Below are 19,985 nucleotides of genomic sequence, written 5' to 3' on the forward strand. Positions count from 1 at the left end.
CTTAGGCTCGGCGCCGAAGAACCAAGGCAGCCGGTTCGAGGCCAGGCTTCAGCCCCCGTGTGGCCTGTTGCTCCGCAGGGTGAGGACAAGCCCGCAAGCAGCGCAGCGAGCGGGCGGCGTGTGCCAGGCACAGCGAGGGAGGGGCGGGAAGCTGGGCGCAGCTGTGCAGTGGGGAGAGGGGCACACGCCAGGCTTAGCAGAAGCTGCCGCGCTCGTCAGGCGCTTGCTGCCGTGTTTGGCCCGGGGGACGTGTGAATAAGGGCGGCGGGAGTCCCCCCCCGGGCCAGCTCCTGCGGGCGGGCTTTTGTTTGTTGTCGGCGCTGCTGCAGGCGCGTGGAGAATCCCGGGCTCCCCTAAAGTCCTGCAGGGTCACGCCAGCAGCCAGCCGCCCGGGGCCATGGCACCGAGGGGAGGAGATTTCGTGGCGATTCATGGCAGAGAGCGGGCTAACTCCAGGCTGGGATGCCTCTAAATGGCGTTTCTCCTTCCAAGGGGCACATTACAAAACAAAAAGAAAGAAAGAAAGAAAGAAAGAAAGAAAGAAAGAAAGAAAGAAAGAAAGAAAGAAAGAAAGAAAGAAAATCCGTCAGTGTCATTCCCCCACGTCAGGGCTGGTGGTGGGCGTGGGGCTGTACTTCCTCCGCCCCCCTGCTAATGGAGTGAACCATTCCCGGCTCTCCCCTTCTCCCTCTTTCTCCCCTTCGTCTCCATCTCCCCCTCGTCTGCAAGGTCTCCGCTGCTGGGAACTTGTTGGCGATGCCTGTTTTTCAGCTTCCCCCCACGTTTTCCAAAGTAACTATTTAAAGATCTGCAGTCGCAAATGGTTTTACTAAATGTAGGATGGGACTTAAGTTGAACGGCAGATACATTTCTCTGATCTTTGCTGTCCAGATAGGTAAGTGGACCGCCAAATTGTGTGTGCCTCAGGTTGTCTGCCCCAAACCCCATTTGATGCATGCAGAAACGGAACGTCTAAATAACCCGAAATGATTGGCATGGTTTGTGGCGAAAGGGACCAGGCTATGTACTCTCCTCGCTGGCTCTTTTTAACGGCAATTTCCGAGTTTATTCAGGATGCCAAGTGCTGAAAGGACAGCTTTTCCGCAGGAAAGGGAACGAATTCTTTTTCGTCCTGAACCACTTTTGCTCTTCCTTATTGCCAACCAGACGGATGAAATGCTCGTTAATGGTTAGGTTGCTTTCTTTTTCTTTCCCTCCTCCCCGGGAACGATTACAGACATATTTCTTCCTAGATCTATGCCGCCAACAATTCAGTGGTTCCAATGCGAGGACATTTATTTCTTCCCTAGAGGGGCAGAGAGAGATGAGAAATGCAACAAAATGGCTAGGGAGCGGTTTAGCTGGAAAGTTTATTTGCAGGTAATCACGGACGTGCAAAGGGGTCGCAATGCTGTCTTTTGGAATGTTAGGGCTCTCCCAGCTGCCGTGAAATTTTTTGTTAAGTGTGATGGTGAAACAAAACCAAAATCTAAATATTCTTGCCTGACCATTAATTTTGTATAAACTAAGAGAACTTGTCACTGAAGCATAGGTGCAAAATGCCTATTCTTTGGAAGGGAGTTACTTACAATAGCACAGGTTTCCCTCCACCCTGGTTTGTGTGTATAGATGTATGTGTGTGTGTGTGTGTGTGTGTGTGCGTGCGTGTGCATTTCTTCTTGCTGTTGTTTGGGATTTGGTTGTTGCTTGGTTTTGTTTGTTTATTAGATTAATTTTGTTCAATGTTTCCGATTAAAATATTTTCACAGTTACAAACATTAGAACAGCTTTAAAGTTTGCCACTCCTTTGATTCTGCATGAGGAACTAATAACCAAAAAAAAAAAAAAAAAGCCCAAAAGAAATTCCCTAGCATTATCCAAAAAAATGATCTTGGATTAAAAATAATTAAAACACATCCTTTATCGATACATTGGCAGATTACAAGAGAAACCCTTGAAAAGATTTTCTGCAAAGGAATTCTGTCATAATAAAAATACTCCGTTTTTCTGTTTAAAAATCATTTCGCTCTATCGCTTTCCTAGCTAGCAGATCTCTGCAGCATTGGGGCGGGGGGAGAGTGGAGAAAAGGCAAAACGCGATGGAAATAAATTTCGCAACGATGGGGTGGAGGGGGGGGGGGAGGAAACCCTAGAGACGAAACATGGAACTCGGGAAAATGTGGCTAGAATTTGCAAACCTCAAAATTCATGTCATATTTCAAACAGTCAGAATAATTTCAAAGGATGTCATTTTTCAGGACATATGGCCTTTTTAAAACTACATTTCCTATTTTTAAAAGTATTTATTTATTTGATTGGCGGAGGATGTGAGGATAGGAAATTTTAACAAGAGAGGCATTTATTCGCCGTGAATTTTACATGTTCTTGGCACTTTATATGCACTAGATCGTTCGAAAAGGTGCAGGAATTTGGAAAGTTCAGATAAAAACAGTGCTGCAGACCTCAAATATTATTAAAGTGTAGATATTTGGGGGGGAGTGAGGAAAGGGATGAATTTTCGGATCTTATAGTCTCTTCGGTGAGCAGTTTGATTTTATTTTACTCCGAAGTCTTTATTACTATATTGAAATAAGGTGCCACCTCTGTTTTGTAAAAAGAATAAATGCCACATCCAGTGTAGAGTTGTATTTACCTCTGCTGGTGAATTACTAAAGGTTTCGTATGAAATGGAAGTTTGTCGCATTAGTTTGGTGTCCCTCACAATGTATGTACATCTTTGCACCAATGCCTTGGTCCTTATGAATTCATGGCTGGAAGCTATCCGAAACCACTGACGCTTGGACAAGAAAGGTGGCTGAGGGAGGGAAGCGGGGATTGCAGGAGCTTGGAAGGCAGGCAGGGGAGACAGAAAGACAAATGACGCGGGGAGTAGACGTAGCTAAAGACTATTAAACGTAGAGCATAAGCAGCAAAATTAAGGAATGCAAAAAAGGATCAATTATGGATGCACCCTTTCGCCCTTATGCGTTGCAGATGGGCGGCACTTTCCCCTTTCTCCTTCAAACGACCTAATTCAAGAGCAATCCCATTGTCGGATAACTCGGGAGAAACCCTGTCTCGTTTTCTTAGAGCACAATTGCCCCCAAAGCCGCTGACAGCGACAGCATGCTAACAATGCAATTAGCTGCAAGTCATTTCGCTCAGGCGCCCGCGTGTGCTTTGAGCAGGCCTCTCCTTCCGAGCACGAAGGCAGTACAATGGCATTTACCAATTATTATCGTTGCCATCGCATCCTGGCGCCCGGGAGGAGTCGATTCATAGGGCAGATCATTTGGGAGCCTGTATTTTCAAGAGGGACTTGTAGCATTTTGCCGCTTGGCAGTGGCGTTTTCGCCTGCCTCATCGGCTTGCATGGAGGGATCGCGATGGCTTTCATAGGATCTCTCTCTCTCTCTCGCTCTCTCTCTCTCGGGATGTTCTCGGCTCTGCGATTTGTTTGCATGTTTTGTACCGTAGCCAATGTCTGCCCCCACCCTCCCCCCGGCGTGTTTTGACGTGCGGGTGAGGGGTGTGGTTACTAAATCAGGTTGATGATGAATCAAACGGGGAGGGGTGACGGGGTTTCTGAGTTGAAACGGAGCCTTTTGGAGCCAGCCATTTACTTGGTAATGGGAGCACCTTAAAAAGAAGCAGCCACGTCCCCCAGGGGAATCTCTAGGGTAGACTTTCTTACCGTTGCAACCTCAGGCTCCCAACCCAGTGTGTGCCCCCAGCACTTGGGGCAGGCTCCTGAAAGCAGCATGTGAAAATGGCAGCTCCCTTAACCCGAGTTCTGTAGGTGGCTAAAATGCACTCCATGGGGAGGGGAAACAGCCCTGAGCTCTGTTGTTCAGGATCAAGCCAGTAATCAATTAAACCAACAAGCCTCTAATTCCCTTTCATTTGCAGCGGAATTGATAGCCCGTATGCTAGCGAATCCCAGCCAGTCAGCTAGAAATTGTATCTGGGGGTGGTGTTTTTTCAAACAGACAAATCAATTGAGTGAGTCCTGACCATGCAGGCGAGCAGAGAGAGAGCGAGAGAGAGCAAACCACCCCAAACCTGCCTCAGCACCACTGCAACCGGAGAGGCTAGTGGCTGGGAGGGATTTTAGAGCTAACGTCACTTAAAAGGTATTTACAGAAAATCCTCCCAGCAAAACAGCCTGGCTTCCCCTTGCATGAAAATCCACTAGATCCCTCAGCACTGTTGCAAGGGGAAGAGATCGGGAGGGAGTACCTTCTTCCCAGCAGGGTCAGTTTTGTGTGTGGCTAGAGACTGAGCGCCTGGTTGATGGACTAAGCTGTAGCTAGACAGTTTTCAGAAACTTCTAGCCCTCTAGATAGAGTGGTACAGAGAGGAGCTGAGGTGAAGTGAGGTAAATGATGCTCTTGTGTCTCCACCTCGATCCACCTGGCTCTGAACATGTCCAGAGACACACAGTCTGACATATAAACCACAGGCGTCTCTCTAGCTGCATCTAGCTGCAAAACTACGACATAGGTGAGGAGTAATTTCACACACACACACACACACACACACACACACACAGTCTGTGACTCTAACACTCAGTCCATCGGTGGATTACACAGGAGGGCATTTTCATTTTTTTTTAAACAGTGGGACGGTCTCAGTGTGTGCCAGTGAATAGCAAAATCCAAAAGGTGCAACATGGGAAATATAACCAGGCAAAGATTTTAACGGTGGAAAAATTCATTTCTCTTACTAGCGATTGCAACCCAAAACCTTTTCATTCCCACCACACGCTGTTGCACCATCGGAGGGAGAAATCTACGTGAGCCGTTGCAGTTGGAGCCCCTTTGCGTGGTTTATGAATGTTTTCCTTTTCCTCTCAGAGAGGGTTCATTTTTCGCAGCTATTTCCCCTGAAATAATGAAGTGCCCTTAACAGAGTGTCCGTGTGTGTGTGTAGGTTCGGAAGCAGAATGTTATAACAAGGAAACGCATCCCGGGAAAGGAAAGAATTAAATTGAAAATTGCCTTTAATAAACAACGGTAATCAGGACTGTAGTGGGCCACGCTACTGTAAACTAAATTCAAACATGCAACGGGAGAGAGAGATGGAATAAGAACTGACGCGGGCGCACACAAATCAAAGGCACCAACCCACTCCCTGAATGCCTTTGACTCTAAACCTGTTGGTCTCAGCACACTTGCCCTCATTCAAAATTAATCCCGTCTGCTGGTGAAAATGCCCAAACAGGAAAACTGGCTTTTTGTGCTGAGAAGGAAGCAAGGCGGTTTGCAACCTGGCGGGTGCACAAGAACGGCAGATCTTCCTGTCACGACTTTGATCCCCTGGTCTATGGTGGTGGTGGTGGTTGGGGAGGTTGAATGGAGCTCACAGACATGTGGGGGTTGGGTGCTGGATGGTGTTACTGTGTTGGGATCTGTCCGGGCTGATGTGGTGCTGATCTGTTTCCCAGCGTACCTGGTGCAGGCGGTGAGAGCAGCGGGGAAGTGCGATGCGGTCTTTAGGGGCTTCTCGGACTGTTTGCTCAGGCTGGGCGATAACATGGCCAACTACCCGCAGGACCTGGACGACAAGAGAAATCTCCAAACGATCTGCTCGTAGGTCTTCCTATTTCGTTGTTATTCCTCGTCACGGATCGCGAGGGTTACATTCGGGGTGGTTATTCGACCCGGTTATTTGAAAAGAAAATGCCACCGGGCCGGGCTGAAAATCCCACTGTGTTTCTCTGCGTAAAAAGAAAGGGCTTGTATAGAGCTGCAAGGCGCTGCCCCATTTTCAGTTGTCCCTGCCCTGAGTTTGCCTTACCTCCGTCCTTATTGCCCTGCAGTCTGAAGCGCCAATCAGAGCAAAACTGTACTGCGAGGAAAGATTTAACCTGCGCTCCAGCTGAGCCATTCAGTTCGCTTCCCCGCTGACTATGTATTCTTTGGGCTTCTCGTCTCGTTTTCTTGCCCTCTGCGTTTGTTTTTGTTTTTTTAACGCCGATGGTCCCTTCCCAGTTGATCTGTTCAAGGCCCCAAGTGTGCCATCCTGCGTTAGCTGTCAATGCAAATAGTCATTTACATGGGTGGTGCCGGTGCTAATAAAAATGAAGGTCGGAAATCCAGCATGGGGTTGGCAACATTTGGCTGGCCCTGGCTCTTCTGAAAGGCCGGTTTCGTAGCTAACGAATTGCCTAAAACAAGTTCGTTTTTGCAAACCACCTAACCAGCGCAATTGTAGGGCTAGGCTTATTCTTCATTGACTCTCCCGATTCTTTATTTGTTGTGGGTCGAGTTCTGATTTCCTTACTCTAGAAATGTGGGACTGTTTTTTAAGTCAGCTGCTAAACAACACGAGTAAAGAGATCAGAATCTGGCCCCGGAATTAACCAAAATAAATTAAGATGATAACAATGCAATCGAATATACTGAGAAATAAATAATAAATAATAATAATAATAATTAATAAATAGCACCTTGCCGCCTTATTAGAGAGTTATTTCTCCACGATCACTCAGATCTAGTTAGTTTCATTTTTAGAGTTAATAACATTATTGCTTATATAAGGCGTGAATAATGACTTGGGCTTGTATAGAAATAAATACTGGTGTCTGAAGAGGGACTGGCACTGAAATGATCTCTGCAGGCTGAGACACTGGGATGGTTTCGGTGCCAAACTGTCAGTCCTTGCGGAAGGAACACTGGCCAGACCGGGCAGGGAGTTCTTAAGCACAACTTTCCATCGAAGTCATTGCAGAGTTTTGCTTAGACTCCAGACTAAGCGCCTGGTAGGGTCCATTGCTTAAAGAAATGTGAAGCGTGATTTATTTCGCCCACATTAAAAAAGCGTTGTCTCCAGTTCCTGACTCTTTACTAGGGACATCTGAAGGTTGTTGGTGAGACTAGGAGGATAAGAGCTAATGCTTCATTTCTAAGAACTGTCCATTAAGGGGCTCTTTGTTTGAAGATAGTAACGCACCGTTTGCATTTTAATTTAATTTAAAAAGAAATCCGTTTATAGAATTTCTTCCCTAATTGCTGTTTTCCTGCATAATCCTGAAATATCCGGCAAAATAGTCATATTTAGAAGCCAATACGGTGTCATTGGAGTGTCACGTCTTTCTTGAAGCATAAAAAAGGAGTCCGAAAACAATGTACATTAAACGGAAACATTTTTTAAATCAAGACATGTTAACCCAAAAGATAATGTTGTGAAACCCATGTGACTTCTCTTTCTGTCTATATATTTCTGATCGACAGTAGGCTGCTGTCTGCAGCGTCTACAATGCCGGTACCTGGCTTTAGTGGCCAGCTGCACTGTATCTGCTGTGCTGCAAGTAGCATAAATACATAAATAAGGGCCCTAGCATTCTAATTTGAAGTCTTTGTCCTAGATACTGTTCAGGAGTTAGCTTCTCGTCCAGGGCCACCGCCCTCTGCCTGATTTCTTTAAAGGTTTCTCTCTCCCTTATTCTGTGCCAGTATGTGTATTGAAAGACGATCAGGGAAGATTTAATTTTCCTTTGGGAGATGCAATTATAGCAGAAATACTGCAGGAGAGGCACACTCTCAGCCTTCTTGGCATCTCCATATCTCATTATTTATTACAAATGTAGCAAACACTGGAGTCTACAACCAGTGTAGAGTGCTCATAAATTAGAGGCTGCAGGACTGCTTCAAAAAAAACAACCGAAAACTGAGCGCCTGCCTGAAAAACCAAACCAAACCAGAGAACCATCACAGACGCCACACTGATTTTAGATAACCTAGACTACTACACAGAGATCTGCCAGTCTCCTCTGAAATGAGACAAGTATAGATTTAGCCTCGAAATCTGCTTTTGGTTTGAGTGAGAAAAATGGGAAAGCAATTTAGGAATATTGGAAAATTTTCCAAGGGGGTGAGTAATTTCTTATTTTAAACACTGAAGGATCCTGGGCTCACTTAAATCACTGGCCAGACTTCCCCTTTGTCTCCAGCGGGGCTTTGGATCAGGTCATGATTCTGAAATTACAGGAATACTGTCCCTGTCATTTCAGAGTCACTGAGCTGGCGCCTGATCCAAAGCCAGTCGGCATTCTGCAGAGAGGTGGCTGGTTTTCTGTGCAATGAGGGCTCGAGCTAAAGCCCTCTGAAGTCGGTGGAAGGTTTTCCTAGATGGGATCACCAACGTGGTGCTTTTCTGTCAAGTAACTTTGTTTTATGATCTTGAAACTTTGGCCGATTCCATCGTTCTGGAAGAGTAAAAGCAAAGCTCACCGCACAATAATACGGTTCATCAGCATCAACAACAAATAAGACCCTCCAACAATAATCATGCTAAGCAATACATAAATATCATCATGATAATCATCACAGCTAAGAAACACCCTCCTTAATAAAGTCAGACAGTTAAGGAAGGTTAATAATAGGCTTTTTTGTGGCTATTTCCCCCCTGGAAGATGTCCATCTATTCTGTGAACGCAAAAGGCACACCTTCTACCCCTGCCTAGGATTTATGGAGCTATGCTTTGGACCCTAGCCGCTCTCCCTTCATAGGCTGAGATTTCGATTTCTGACTCCTTGCAAAAGCCTAAACCGAAACCTTACCGCGTAAATACAAAATAAGCCAGCTGGGTGTAGCCGTCTTGCTTCTTCAGAATGGAAGCAAGCCGCCCGCTTGGGGGGCGTTTGGGAATTAAGATCGCAGTCGCTCCGGAGGGACCCCTGAACCGCTCAGAGCTATTGACTGAAGGCTTGATCCTGCTCTCATTGAAATCAGCGGCCGCACCACCACTGGTTTAACTGGGAGCAGGAGCCGAGCCTAGGCGCAAAACGAGCCGGTTGTGCTTAGGGCTCCTTCTGCTAAGGTTGCAATTCGGAAGGCAAGAAGGGCCAAGGTTTTGAAAAAGCGACTGTTGATTTTAGGGGCCTCAATTTTGCAGCGCCCAAAGGGGGAAACTTCTTGCAGGGGCCTGATTTGCATAACGGGGGGGGGGTTGGGCACCCGTCATCGCTACACACATTTGAAGCTGCTGGGAGGGGCGGGGTTGGAAGCGGAGCGTGGGGGGGGGGGAGAATCGGGTGTGAGGCTGGCAGGTTGTTGGACCATCTTGTGCAGCCAGTGACCTGGCGCTTGTCCCCTGTGTTTGCTCCTTCCCCAGGTACTGGGATGATTTCCACTCCTGCACCCTCACAGCCCTCACGGATTGCCAGGAAGGCGCGACAGATCTTTGGGAAAAACTGAAAAGGGAATCCAAAAACCTCGATTTTCAAGGCAGCTTATTTGAACTATGCGGAGGAAGCAACGGGTCAGCTCCTTCCCTACTCCTCCTCCCTGCCTTCCCCCTGCTCCTGCTGGCTCTCTCTGCAGCGCTAGTGACCTGGCTCTCCTTCTAGGAGGGCTCTCCTGGTAGACCACACATACCCCCCCCCCCCCCACACACACACACATACCCTCCATATACTGGATTTATAGAGGAAGTGTCCATCCGTTTTTTGGGGACCGTTGTGATGATCTGTGATGATGAAACATCCATATAGGATTGTGGAAACGTTCTCTCTTTATTTTGTGTTTTATTTGCCAAATGTTACCAAACAATGAGCAACAAACAGCCAAAATCGGACCTCAGCTTTAGTGTCTCTTCAAATAAAAATAGAAAACCCGAGCCCTTTGTGCAAAAGAATCTCAGGAACGGCTTTGGGCCACCTAATATTAATAATCTTAATAAATAATAATAATAATAGCCACAACAACAACAACAAAAGACGGGCTCCTCTTATAATATGAAAGAAAACGATGAGTTGAGAAAAAAGCACTGGAAATGAATCCAAGATTGATATCCACGTGTGAAGCATATGGTGAATAACTCACAATCTATCATCTTTCTTCCACAGTCGCTTGTTTTTTGGTCATTCCACTGCAAAAAATAAATTTCCTCGAGGGGAAAAACGAAAGAAATGGACAGCTAAAGAAAAAGAAGAAGGAAGGAAAGAGATTGTTTCTCATGACTGAAGGATTTAATGCTGCTAAGATTGCTGAGAGTTTAGCTTTACTTGGTGTTGTCAAAGCATCTTTCCGAGTTCACTGCCTTTAATTTCCCTCCTCCTCTCTTGTTTTAGATGTTACACATACAGTAAAATACCTGAATATCCAACAGTATAGATCACAAAAAGGGGGCTTAAATGTAAACCTAAAAATACAGCATATTGATTTTGACAAAAAAAAGAACCTTGATTTTAAAAGAAAAAATGTAATTTAAAAAGAGTTTATTATAAAGCTAATTCAGCAAAAAAAAATTTGCTACAAGTATAGAAAGAAGTATAAAATAAAAAGTATTGTTTGAAATGAGGGTGTCGTTTTATTTGTAAACTATGCATGGTATATATCTATTTAACTGGACAGGCTTTTAAAATAATGGCGGCTAAATGCAGAGCTGCTAAATTAATTAACATCGTCATATTGGTGCAAAGAAATATAGAATTTCTAAACTAATTAACAGAGCCCTTGAAAAATAATGCTATAAAACTCTCCCTAAAAAAGTACACAATACTCCTTTTCTAAAAAGGAGGGGGGACTCCTCTTCTGTGACTGCTTACAGAGGGAACCAGCCCACGCCAGCCAAAGTGAGTGTCAGATGTCAGTGGGAACTCGGGGTACCAGAGCAATGCAGGACGGGCTCACAGGTCTAGCACGTCTGCATTTGGAGCAAGTTGTTAAAAATCCGCCCCGGTTATTCTTCCCTTTATCCACACGCGCCGGTTTTGCTGGCACAGCAATTGCTGGCGGCCTTATAGGCAGACTATTTACAGCTATAGTCTTTCCAAACCTATTTAGTGATTTAAAGAAAAAGAAAAAGACACCTATTTTGCTGAAAAGGAGACTGTTTATAGCTATGGAGGGGAGAGAAAGCAACCACCATTAAGATGCTGCAAAGGAGGGACAGAAAGCTGCTGCCTGAGATCAGATGAGTCCTTTCATAATTAATAAGACAGCTCAGCTGAAATAGCCAGGAGACTGGGCCCTATTGATTTAGCAGCAGAAGCTGCTATAACCTTGTCTATTTATAGGATTTTGATGCCTTTATGGAGAAGTAAACATCAAGGAGTAAACACACCCTTTCTACCTATAAGATGAGAATCCTGCTGGGAGGAAGGGAAGGAGAGTTTAATTTTGATCCTGCAATTCCAGTCATATATATTATTTATTCTGGTGCGGGAGGGAGATGTAATAATCCCCCTTCTCCAACATATCATTATTCTCTTCCTCCCCCCACCCCCAAAGGTCTGTAAAGTCTGAAATGTAATGTGTAAGCAATAGCAAACGTACCCGTTCATAAATCAAACAGTGGGTTGCAATCCAATCTGCATTTCCCAAATGTATTGAATCCCAGCAACAAATGGGCCCCGGAACTGAAGCCAGCAGCCTTTAGCACTGCAAGCGATGTTGATTTTTAATGATAAAATACACTGGGGGGAGGGAGAAATCACCAATCTATGCAAAGCTCAGCCTCATTTCGTGGACATTTTTCCACCCTTCCCTTCCCTTCCCTTCTTTCCCACATTGGCACTTCCAGGGAACCGTGGGCTTTCTGCGAATGGCTTTTCCCAGATGATCAAAATTTAGATCGCTATAAAAAATAATAATGACATCACACGTTGCTATTTATTTTAGCACCAACTGACAGCTGCAAGAAAGGGGGAAAGGGAATGGGAGAGTTCAGGCAGACCCTGCACTGCTTTAGCACCCGCTAGAGTTCCCACTGAAGCGAACAGCAAAACTCCTATTGATTGCAGTGGGAGGAGAATCGGGTCCTTCTTCGGGCCAAAGTCCCACTGAAATTTTTTTTTTGTTTGGATGGTTTTTGTTTGTTTGTTTGTTTTACTGCTAGTAGTTAGATCCATTTCCGTAAGGAGCTAAATCCTGCTGACTTTACACGTGGTCAAATCACGTTACCTGTAGCAATCCCACTGACTTTCTCTCCCAAGCAGGATGTGGCCATGTGAGTCTAGTTTAAAGTCCCCAATCCGGAAGTCCTTACACAATAAAACTCCACTGAAGTAAATAGATCTGATTCCATTTTGAGAGAGAGAGAGAGAAAGAGGTTTTGCCTGTATAAGGACTGCAGGATCAAACTCCAAAAATGTGCCATTCTATTACAGAAATACAAATTGAATCTAGATTAAAATGGCTTCTTAGTTCTTTCTATTTTGTTTTAAATTTTGTTTTAAACAATAGTGGCTTTGGCTTAACTATATAAAGCAATCTCAAACTCTTTGGTAAGGGGATCGGTTTCCATCTCAGTAGTGGGTTCAAGAGATTTTCAAATTAGAATGAATGAATAATAAATAACCTCTCTATATTTAGCAAATACACAAAGTAGTTCTACATGGCGACGAGATGGCAGACAGAGGGCTGATGAAATAATAAGCATGTTTTTTTTAAAATTAGTGGCTGAGCCAGTGAGAGACTAGGATACTAGGTTATTTTATTTGAATTTTTTTTCTCCTGGGGTATTGCAAATTGTTTCGATTTTAATATCAATCTTCTTAGAGTTTTAGAAGGGAAAGGTTTGTTCAATAGAAGCAAAATCTCACGGGAAATCTCCCTTCCTGGTGTTATTCCAAATGCACCAGCATGCAGATGTGCCTTTCTAATTGACAAACGCCTGCTTTCGGAAATCACTGTCTAATGACAGGATAATTCCAGGCAATAAGATGAACAAGGATGTATATGTGATACATAAATCTACATTGCATTGCCTATATTTATTTTATATACAAAGCAACCGGGCTATAAATAATGACTTACCCAGCTTGCTTTTCCATAAATGTATAAGCCACCCACACAACCTTCTGACGGAAAGAAGAAACAACAACCCAAATCAGAGAGAGGAGACTGCAAAATAAGCTAATAAAGACCCACCAAAGGCATCCACCAAAGCGGCATGGAAGAAGGAATGGATTTGAACGACTATGTAACTATTCTTTCAAAATAGGATCTTCCCCCTGCTGAAACCATTGGGAGTTTTGACACTGACTTCAGTGGGAGCAAGGTCAGCCTGTAACTTCTCAGCCTAGAAGGTTTCATTTGTTTTCCACTTACAATTAAAGAAAAGGCCGGGCGCAAAATGACGAACTCCCCCTCTGATTTTCCAGGGAGCTGGGAATTGCTGTACTAGAAATAGCTGATATCAGTCAAGGTGTGCAAATGAGGAGACAAGGAGTTTGTAAATGAACTAGCACCAGGCTTTTTTATAGAGAGAAATAGTTACGCTTCCATCTCTGTAACTGTCCTGAAGATTAGAGGAGTAGCAGCAAAACTGGATTTCAATCTCTCAATATTCTTACCTTGGCTATTTATTATTTGTATTGTAGTAGCGCCTGCGTTTGCACCAGTCTTTTGCTCCACAAATATTTGTTTGTTTCTTACAAAACAAACTAAAAATTAGGAGGTGGGAACTGAATTTATTGGATACTTTAAAATATATAAATATTTTACATAATGTGTTAACAAATCATCTCTGGCCTCATTTAATTACTGATTGCTGATCAAAACCCTGCTATATGGATCTTCAAACAGCACAACATAGTCTCAAATTATGGTGGCGGGGCTAAAGCCTTCTCAATGTTTAAGGTAATGAAAATTTTAAGGGTCTTGAACCTCCTGGATGTTAGTCTTCTATTTTCTGTTTGCTTTTTAATCCAGAAATGACTATACTGCAATGTGTTTCCAGAGTTTTTCTCCTCAGCTGTGTCCAAACAGAGCAGGAAAATAACTGACCCAAACCCGGTGAAAAGGACTAAGCAAACCAGGTTTGTTTAACCTCGTCTCTCTGTGCCCATCAGCTCCGGAAAGCTTTGTGGTTAGGATAATAGAAGTGATAAAAAGAGAAGAGAGGAGAGGCCAAGAAGAAACCAGCCATGCTCTCTGCTGCACTGGTCCCACTCCCCAATAAGCAGATTTCTTTCAAAGCTGCCGGTGTCCAATTCTCCAGAAATCTCACACTAGTTTCCAGCCCCCTGGCAAACAGGAGCTGGAAAATTTCAAGTCCAAACAAAGGAGTTCAAATGCTCATTCAAACCGAAAGGGACAGAAATAACCCAGCAAGTGCCCTTCTTTGCTAAACTGTGAGGTAAATGGAGTTAGCAGAAGCTGGGGCCACTATTTTCATTTACAGAGCAGATCTGCAGGCCCTAATCCTTGTCCTAGTTCAGTCTGTAAGCAACATCAGACCTGCAGGCTGCTGTCCCGTAAGACTCACTGAAGCTTGTCTCCTTCCTTATGAATTCTGGATAAACTCGTGTTTAGTAACAGGCTGCTCCACTGAATAATCTTCGCCAACTTCCGCTTTTTAACCAGGCACCTGAGCACTGGAGGTGGAGGCTGTACATTGCTTCCTATTCAGATTTTCCTTGGATCGCCTTTGAAAGATGGAAGATTGAGCCAGAGTTAAAAAATGCATCGGTTACCTTTCCATCTGCTCCACTTCAAATCCCGTGCAATGAAAGGAGCATAATTTTTTACTGGTTGGCAACAAAGCCTTGTTGCATGATGCAAAGACAGAGAGAAAGATGGATGTGCAACATTCCAAAGCCAGCCTGCTAGCACGTGGGGAATGAATTGGGAAATGTGGTATATGTCTATTACTCAGAATAAGAACATAAAAACAGCCATGCTGGGTCAGACCAATGGTCCATCTAGACCAGTATCCTGTCTTCCGACAGTGGCCAGTGCCAGGTGCCCCAGAGGAAATGAACAGAACAGGTAACAGAACATCAACAACATTTGAATGCAAGGCTGCCTGAGTGCAGGGTACATTGACCTGTATGTTCATAGTATTATTAATAATTAAGGTTGGGATTCTGCCCCTCTTACTTACCTTAATTCCCACCTAGCCCTGTTTAAATCAATGAGCTGTTCTCATGCTCTGAGCGCAGCCATAGTGAAAGCAGTGGAGCTACAAGCAGAGGAAGAAGCCTGAGTAGGAGTGGCAAAATCAGGCCTGTATTTATTGATTAATTTATAATATTATTTGTATGCCAGTGGGGCCTAGAGGTCCCTGCTGAAGGGAACTGAACATTTAAAAGGGCTTGATTCACTACCGTGTTACTCCAGTCTTATGCTAATATAAAGTCACTAGTTTTAATGGAGCTACAAAGGTGTAAAGCTGGAGTAACATAGTGATGAGTCCAGCCAAGCTTTTCAAATATGCAACCTCTTTTTGCCTCTGGCTCTTCCTGTTCTCTCCTGTTAGCTGCTTCTCTCCTGCTTTAGCTGCTCTTCCTATTTGCAGGCCATGCTTATTTTGTGCCGGGCCTTGCCAGGGCTGAGCCCCGTCACATCTGGGCTTGGCAGTTCATAGCTCCAGCATCTCTGGACTTGCCACGTCAGTTATGAAGGTCAAAAACTTGCTTGAGCCCCAGCACCTAATTACTTGAGAGCCCCAGCACCTCTTTCATTACAAATTAAGTGCAGCTTGCAGGAGGCTGGGGAGAGGCCTGTGTAGGTAATAGCCTGGTGCAGGGTGAAAACACATTTTGACAGGGATGAGGAGTAATTAGTCTTGGGTAACCCAGCCTATTTACACTACATGAATCCAGAGGAATTTGAGGTGAGGAAGTGGGCTATGTTTGGCCATCAGGGTCTGGTAACTGGGTGTGCCATAATCACCTCAGCTGAAGCCAGGGGCCAGCTGAGTGACGGTCACACCAGGCCCTTGGAGTGGTTTTCCAGCAAGCAGTGCTGTATTATCGTGGGTCAGGTGTCCTTCTCCTGATCAGCTGGAGCCTTTGGCTTAATAGGAAGTAAGCCTCTGATGACAGAGTGTGATTGACATGTGTCTGCGCTGGAAAAAAAAAATAAAAAAAGGAGGCAACCAAGGGAAACAAACCAGCAGTCATTATGGGTGCAATTCCCTCCTGTGCAGAGGGCCTACACAGGACCAATGCTCCCACTGAAATCCCACTTAAGCCCTGGGACTTCAGTGGTGCATGTGCCTTGTGCTGCACCTCTGTACAGGGATGAATTCCACCCTGTGGGGATACAGCCCTACACCTGAAAATAGAGCACTTCAGTCCTGTCTTGTAAACCATGTGTAAGACATCAGATTTTGTAACTGTGATATTACAACATGATTGAATAATAACCTGTAAATCATGATATGCACAGTGTTATCTGACCCAATAAAATTACAAGACGGCATGTGTGTGCCTTTGTGAGAGGGAGAGAGATATAGGCGAACCTAAAGTCTATTTACATCCTTGCTTAGAGACAAGCAGCATTAGAAACAGACTCATAATAATCCTCAAACCAGGATACTAAAGAACAAGTACCAAGGCATTGAGCATGGGGATAAGATGAGAAACATTTCTATGTTAACTTGTATTTTCTACCCTCACTGCTCCAATGGACAGACACCAGTGTTGAATGCACTGGAAATGTACCAGGTTTCAAAAGTTCTAATTCACAAGACTTAGATTGAAAAGTGCATCATTGGCATCTGAATCAATTGGTCTGGTGTTCTATTAATATTATGTATCATCACTATGTTGTCACCCTGATGATAAATTACTTTGACTAATACCAGCTGCCTGAATCATCACCTGGATATATCACTTATTGGACAGATTTTTAATGTCTGGGACATTTCATACTCAATATTTTGTATGGAAAATAAAAGAACTCATTTGCATGAGTGGATGAATGGATAAAATGGACCACTCCAGATCCCTATAACAGCCAGACAGCTGGTGGAAAGAGTGAGAATGGCAAAGCAAAGGGAGTATGTCAGCAAGACAAAAATGGAATATGTTTTAACTGTTGGATAGTAGTTGCTCTACTAAATTGGTAGACATCCTTCAATCCCTTGAAGCCTAATAAAGAAAAGGTAGTTGGAGTTGTTCATCCAGAGCAAAATTTACCTCAGGATGAAATTCACCACTGTGCACAGGCCTACACTCCACTCAACTCAAGGAAATTCTATTGGGAGGGTGCTAAGCAAGATGTAAGTGCTGGATAGGTATCTTGTCCATTGTGCACAGGGATTAATTTTACTCACCAAAGCAGAAGGCCCACACAGGGCCCCATGCATCCATGTGAAGCATTGAATAAGTGGTGCATAGGGCCTTTGTATGGGCTGGATACACTGGGACGAATTTCACCTCCATTGTGATACAGAGAATTTGGTTAAAAGGTGTTTTGTTTAAATTATGAAAGTCTGTGCCTCCTCCTGAGACAAAAGCAAGACAAGGAAAGTCATAGTCAACAGTTTCTGATGTCAATCTGAGACTATTAATTTGAGAAGATTGACTGCCTGCTGCATCAGACAATAGAGATTACTGCCCACAGGTGCTGTCTCTTGAGGCAGAAAGGGACTCAGAACTGCTGCAGAGATTAAGGGACCAATCCTGATGTCCTTACCAAGCCCTTCCTCAGGCAAAGCTTCCCATGAAGCCAATGTGAGTTTTGCCTATGTAAGCATTTAGGATTCGAGGTGTGGGAATTTTACCCAAGCAAAGATTCCAGGATCAGGAACCTCAATGTTTTAAATGTCTGTAGGTCCTTTTTATCTTTTCTATGATATTTGACCTCTAGGATTTAATTCTCTCATAAATTATGTTTATGCTCCATTAGGTAACATGAAAAATGTACAAAGAGGCACTTATTTATGTAATGAAGGTCAATTTTGTATTCATCAGGATGGGTTTCTTGCCAGGAAATGAGAGACTCTGACGTAGAATCAGCATGTGAGGAGAAGTGACAGTCCTTCAGCAATATCAGGCTCAGAACTCTTTGGAAAATGTTGAATATGCAAGCTCACCGCTCTGCTAGGCAGGGCTAAACAACAACAGCACCACCACCACCACCACTACAGAGACAGACACTAACCTTGGCAGTAATTTTTTTTATCACAGCTACCTGTCCTTGAACCATCTCTTCAGTGTAGTATCCACCAACAGTCTTTTCTTCAGCCTCTGATAGGAACAATTTCTAGCCCCACCACATTCTTTTTCTTAAAAGGGCACCGTCAGATCACATATGTTTATAATACACCACCTGTCCTCATCTGTGCTATTAGTAACCCCTGAGATTATTAAAAGTGAAAAAAAATTTAAATAGAATTGACTGTTCTGTATTTATGATCTTTTTGCACTTCATTCAGATTGGCCACCGAAAAGAGTCTAGTAGTCTATTTCACTGTGGCTTTAGGTCAGCTTCATTTTTTGGTTCTTCTGCACTAGCCACTGCTCTGCAAGGGAATGTTTCAAGCAAAACAATAACAATTCTCCCATTACAACACCCCACCCTACCCCAAGATAGATTAGAGTTAGCTGAAAAAGTATTTAGTCATGAATATATTTCTCTTAGTCGTGAGTTTTGTAAACTTTTGTTTCTGTAACAAAATTTTATTTTAGGATCTAACCTACCAGACAGTGTACCAGTGCACAAGCAAATTTGTTGCAAATAATGCAAAGCAAATTTTGCTTTTCATTTATGCTCATGTTCCTCAATTTCCTTACCAGGAAGCAAGGCAATGATAGACAGATGACTCTGGTTCCACTTTTGACTTCAGCTCCCTTGCTCAATTTCCCCATCTGTGAAATGGGGATAATGGTACTTATCTCTTTTGTAAAGTACTTTGAGATCTATGGATGAAAAGCCCTATTTAAGAAGCTAGATATAGTTATTGTTATTAATTCTGCTTCAAGACTTGAACTCCAGTTTCTTTCTGGTGCTGAAGGGGCACCCAAAAACAAAAGATGAAGGATGCCTCTTCATAGATTTTTTTTTAATGGTACTTGGGACAAAACAGAAAACAATGCACAGCCATTTGGATGCTATTCATCTGTGCAGAAGACCAGCACAAGGGCCATATACTTCTATCTCACCAAAGTCTTATTCTGAAATGAAGTGAGATATAGATGTGGTGCTGGCCTTCAGCTCAGGGGACAATTTCACCCTATGTCATTGATTTACTTGCAATAGACACGTTGTGGCATCTTCTTACACAGACTGAATCCATCTTCAGAAATTTCATTTCACTATTGGTGATCTCTTTATTTGGTTGTGTACCAAAGGTTATTTTATTTTTTTAAAATGCCAATGATTTGTGCTGTCTCCAGCTAATTCAGTGACTTGGAAAGGGGAAAAAAGACAATCATCAATATTACACAGTGCAGTAACATCACTGGTATGTCTGTTTCCTTTCTTCATTTCAGCTGGGGTCAATTGTTTTTTCAAACTTGGGTGCCTTACACTAGATACATAAAGCTACATTTGGACAACTATTAGAGTGATCTGATTCTCAGAAGTGCTGAGTATCCACAGCTGCTGCTGACTTCAATAGGAGTTGCAAGTGCTCAGAATTTCTAAAAATCCAGCCATTCATTTAGGTGTCTAAATAGGGATCTGGGTGCCTGACATTGAATATTTAAACATGGTGGCCTGGGAGCATTGTCACAGTTTCGGGGTAACTACACCTGTATTCTTCCACATACACTCCTGTGGTCCACTCCAGGAGTTCCCAGTCAGGTCTCCAGCCATCAACTGTCTCTGGGCAGGAACCTTTATCCAGCTCCCTTGTGATCTGGGTTTTTAAGGTTGTTTTTTTCACAGCTCCCTGCCTTACGCTGTGATATTCCCCGCAAGCCAATCTGCCAAAAGGCCAATGCCTGCACTTTGCTTTCTCTTGGAGATGCTTATGATCAGTGTATGGCCAGCAGTTACCACCCAGCTCTTTCTAAGCAAGCATGTTAATTCTTACAGTAAAGGTATCACAGAGAAAACATAAGAACATACCAGGCGTCACTCATGAACTCTAGCAGACCAAAGTCCTTCCAACCCTTGTGTGAGGGTTGGGACCCCTTTGGAAAGAAGGCCTTGTCCATTTTCTGGATCAGAAAGATGGCCCTGGGTCAGTTCAAACACAGCCTTTTTCATGCCAAAAGCCTTTCTTCTGACTGTTGTTCTCTGAAAACCCAGTCTGAACCACTAGATACAAGCCTCCCTAAGGGGTGGTACCTCTCTGG

At 43.9% G+C, this 19,985-nt stretch overlaps 1 protein-coding gene across 2 annotated transcripts; it reads left to right on the plus strand.

The window, feature by feature from the left end:
* Positions 1-236: 236 nt before the first annotated feature.
* Positions 237-16,158, plus strand: NRN1 (neuritin 1). 2 transcript variants are annotated; one of them, XM_038393508.2, is made up of 3 exons: positions 237-895; positions 5,447-5,591; positions 9,119-16,158. In XM_038393508.2, the coding sequence occupies exons 1-3, from the start codon at positions 841-843 to the stop codon at positions 9,351-9,353; spliced, it is 435 nt and encodes a 144-aa protein (XP_038249436.1). In that variant the 5' UTR covers positions 237-840; the 3' UTR covers positions 9,354-16,158. The 2 variants fall into 2 exon arrangements, with proteins under 2 accessions (XP_038249436.1, XP_043364300.1); XM_043508365.1 differs by lacking the exon at positions 237-895 and adding an exon at positions 1,060-1,189.
* Positions 16,159-19,985: the final 3,827 nt, after the last annotated feature.

The sequence above is a fragment of the Dermochelys coriacea genome, chromosome 2 (genome assembly GCF_009764565.3).
Source record: "Dermochelys coriacea isolate rDerCor1 chromosome 2, rDerCor1.pri.v4, whole genome shotgun sequence".
Taxonomy (NCBI): Eukaryota; Metazoa; Chordata; order Testudines; family Dermochelyidae; genus Dermochelys; species Dermochelys coriacea.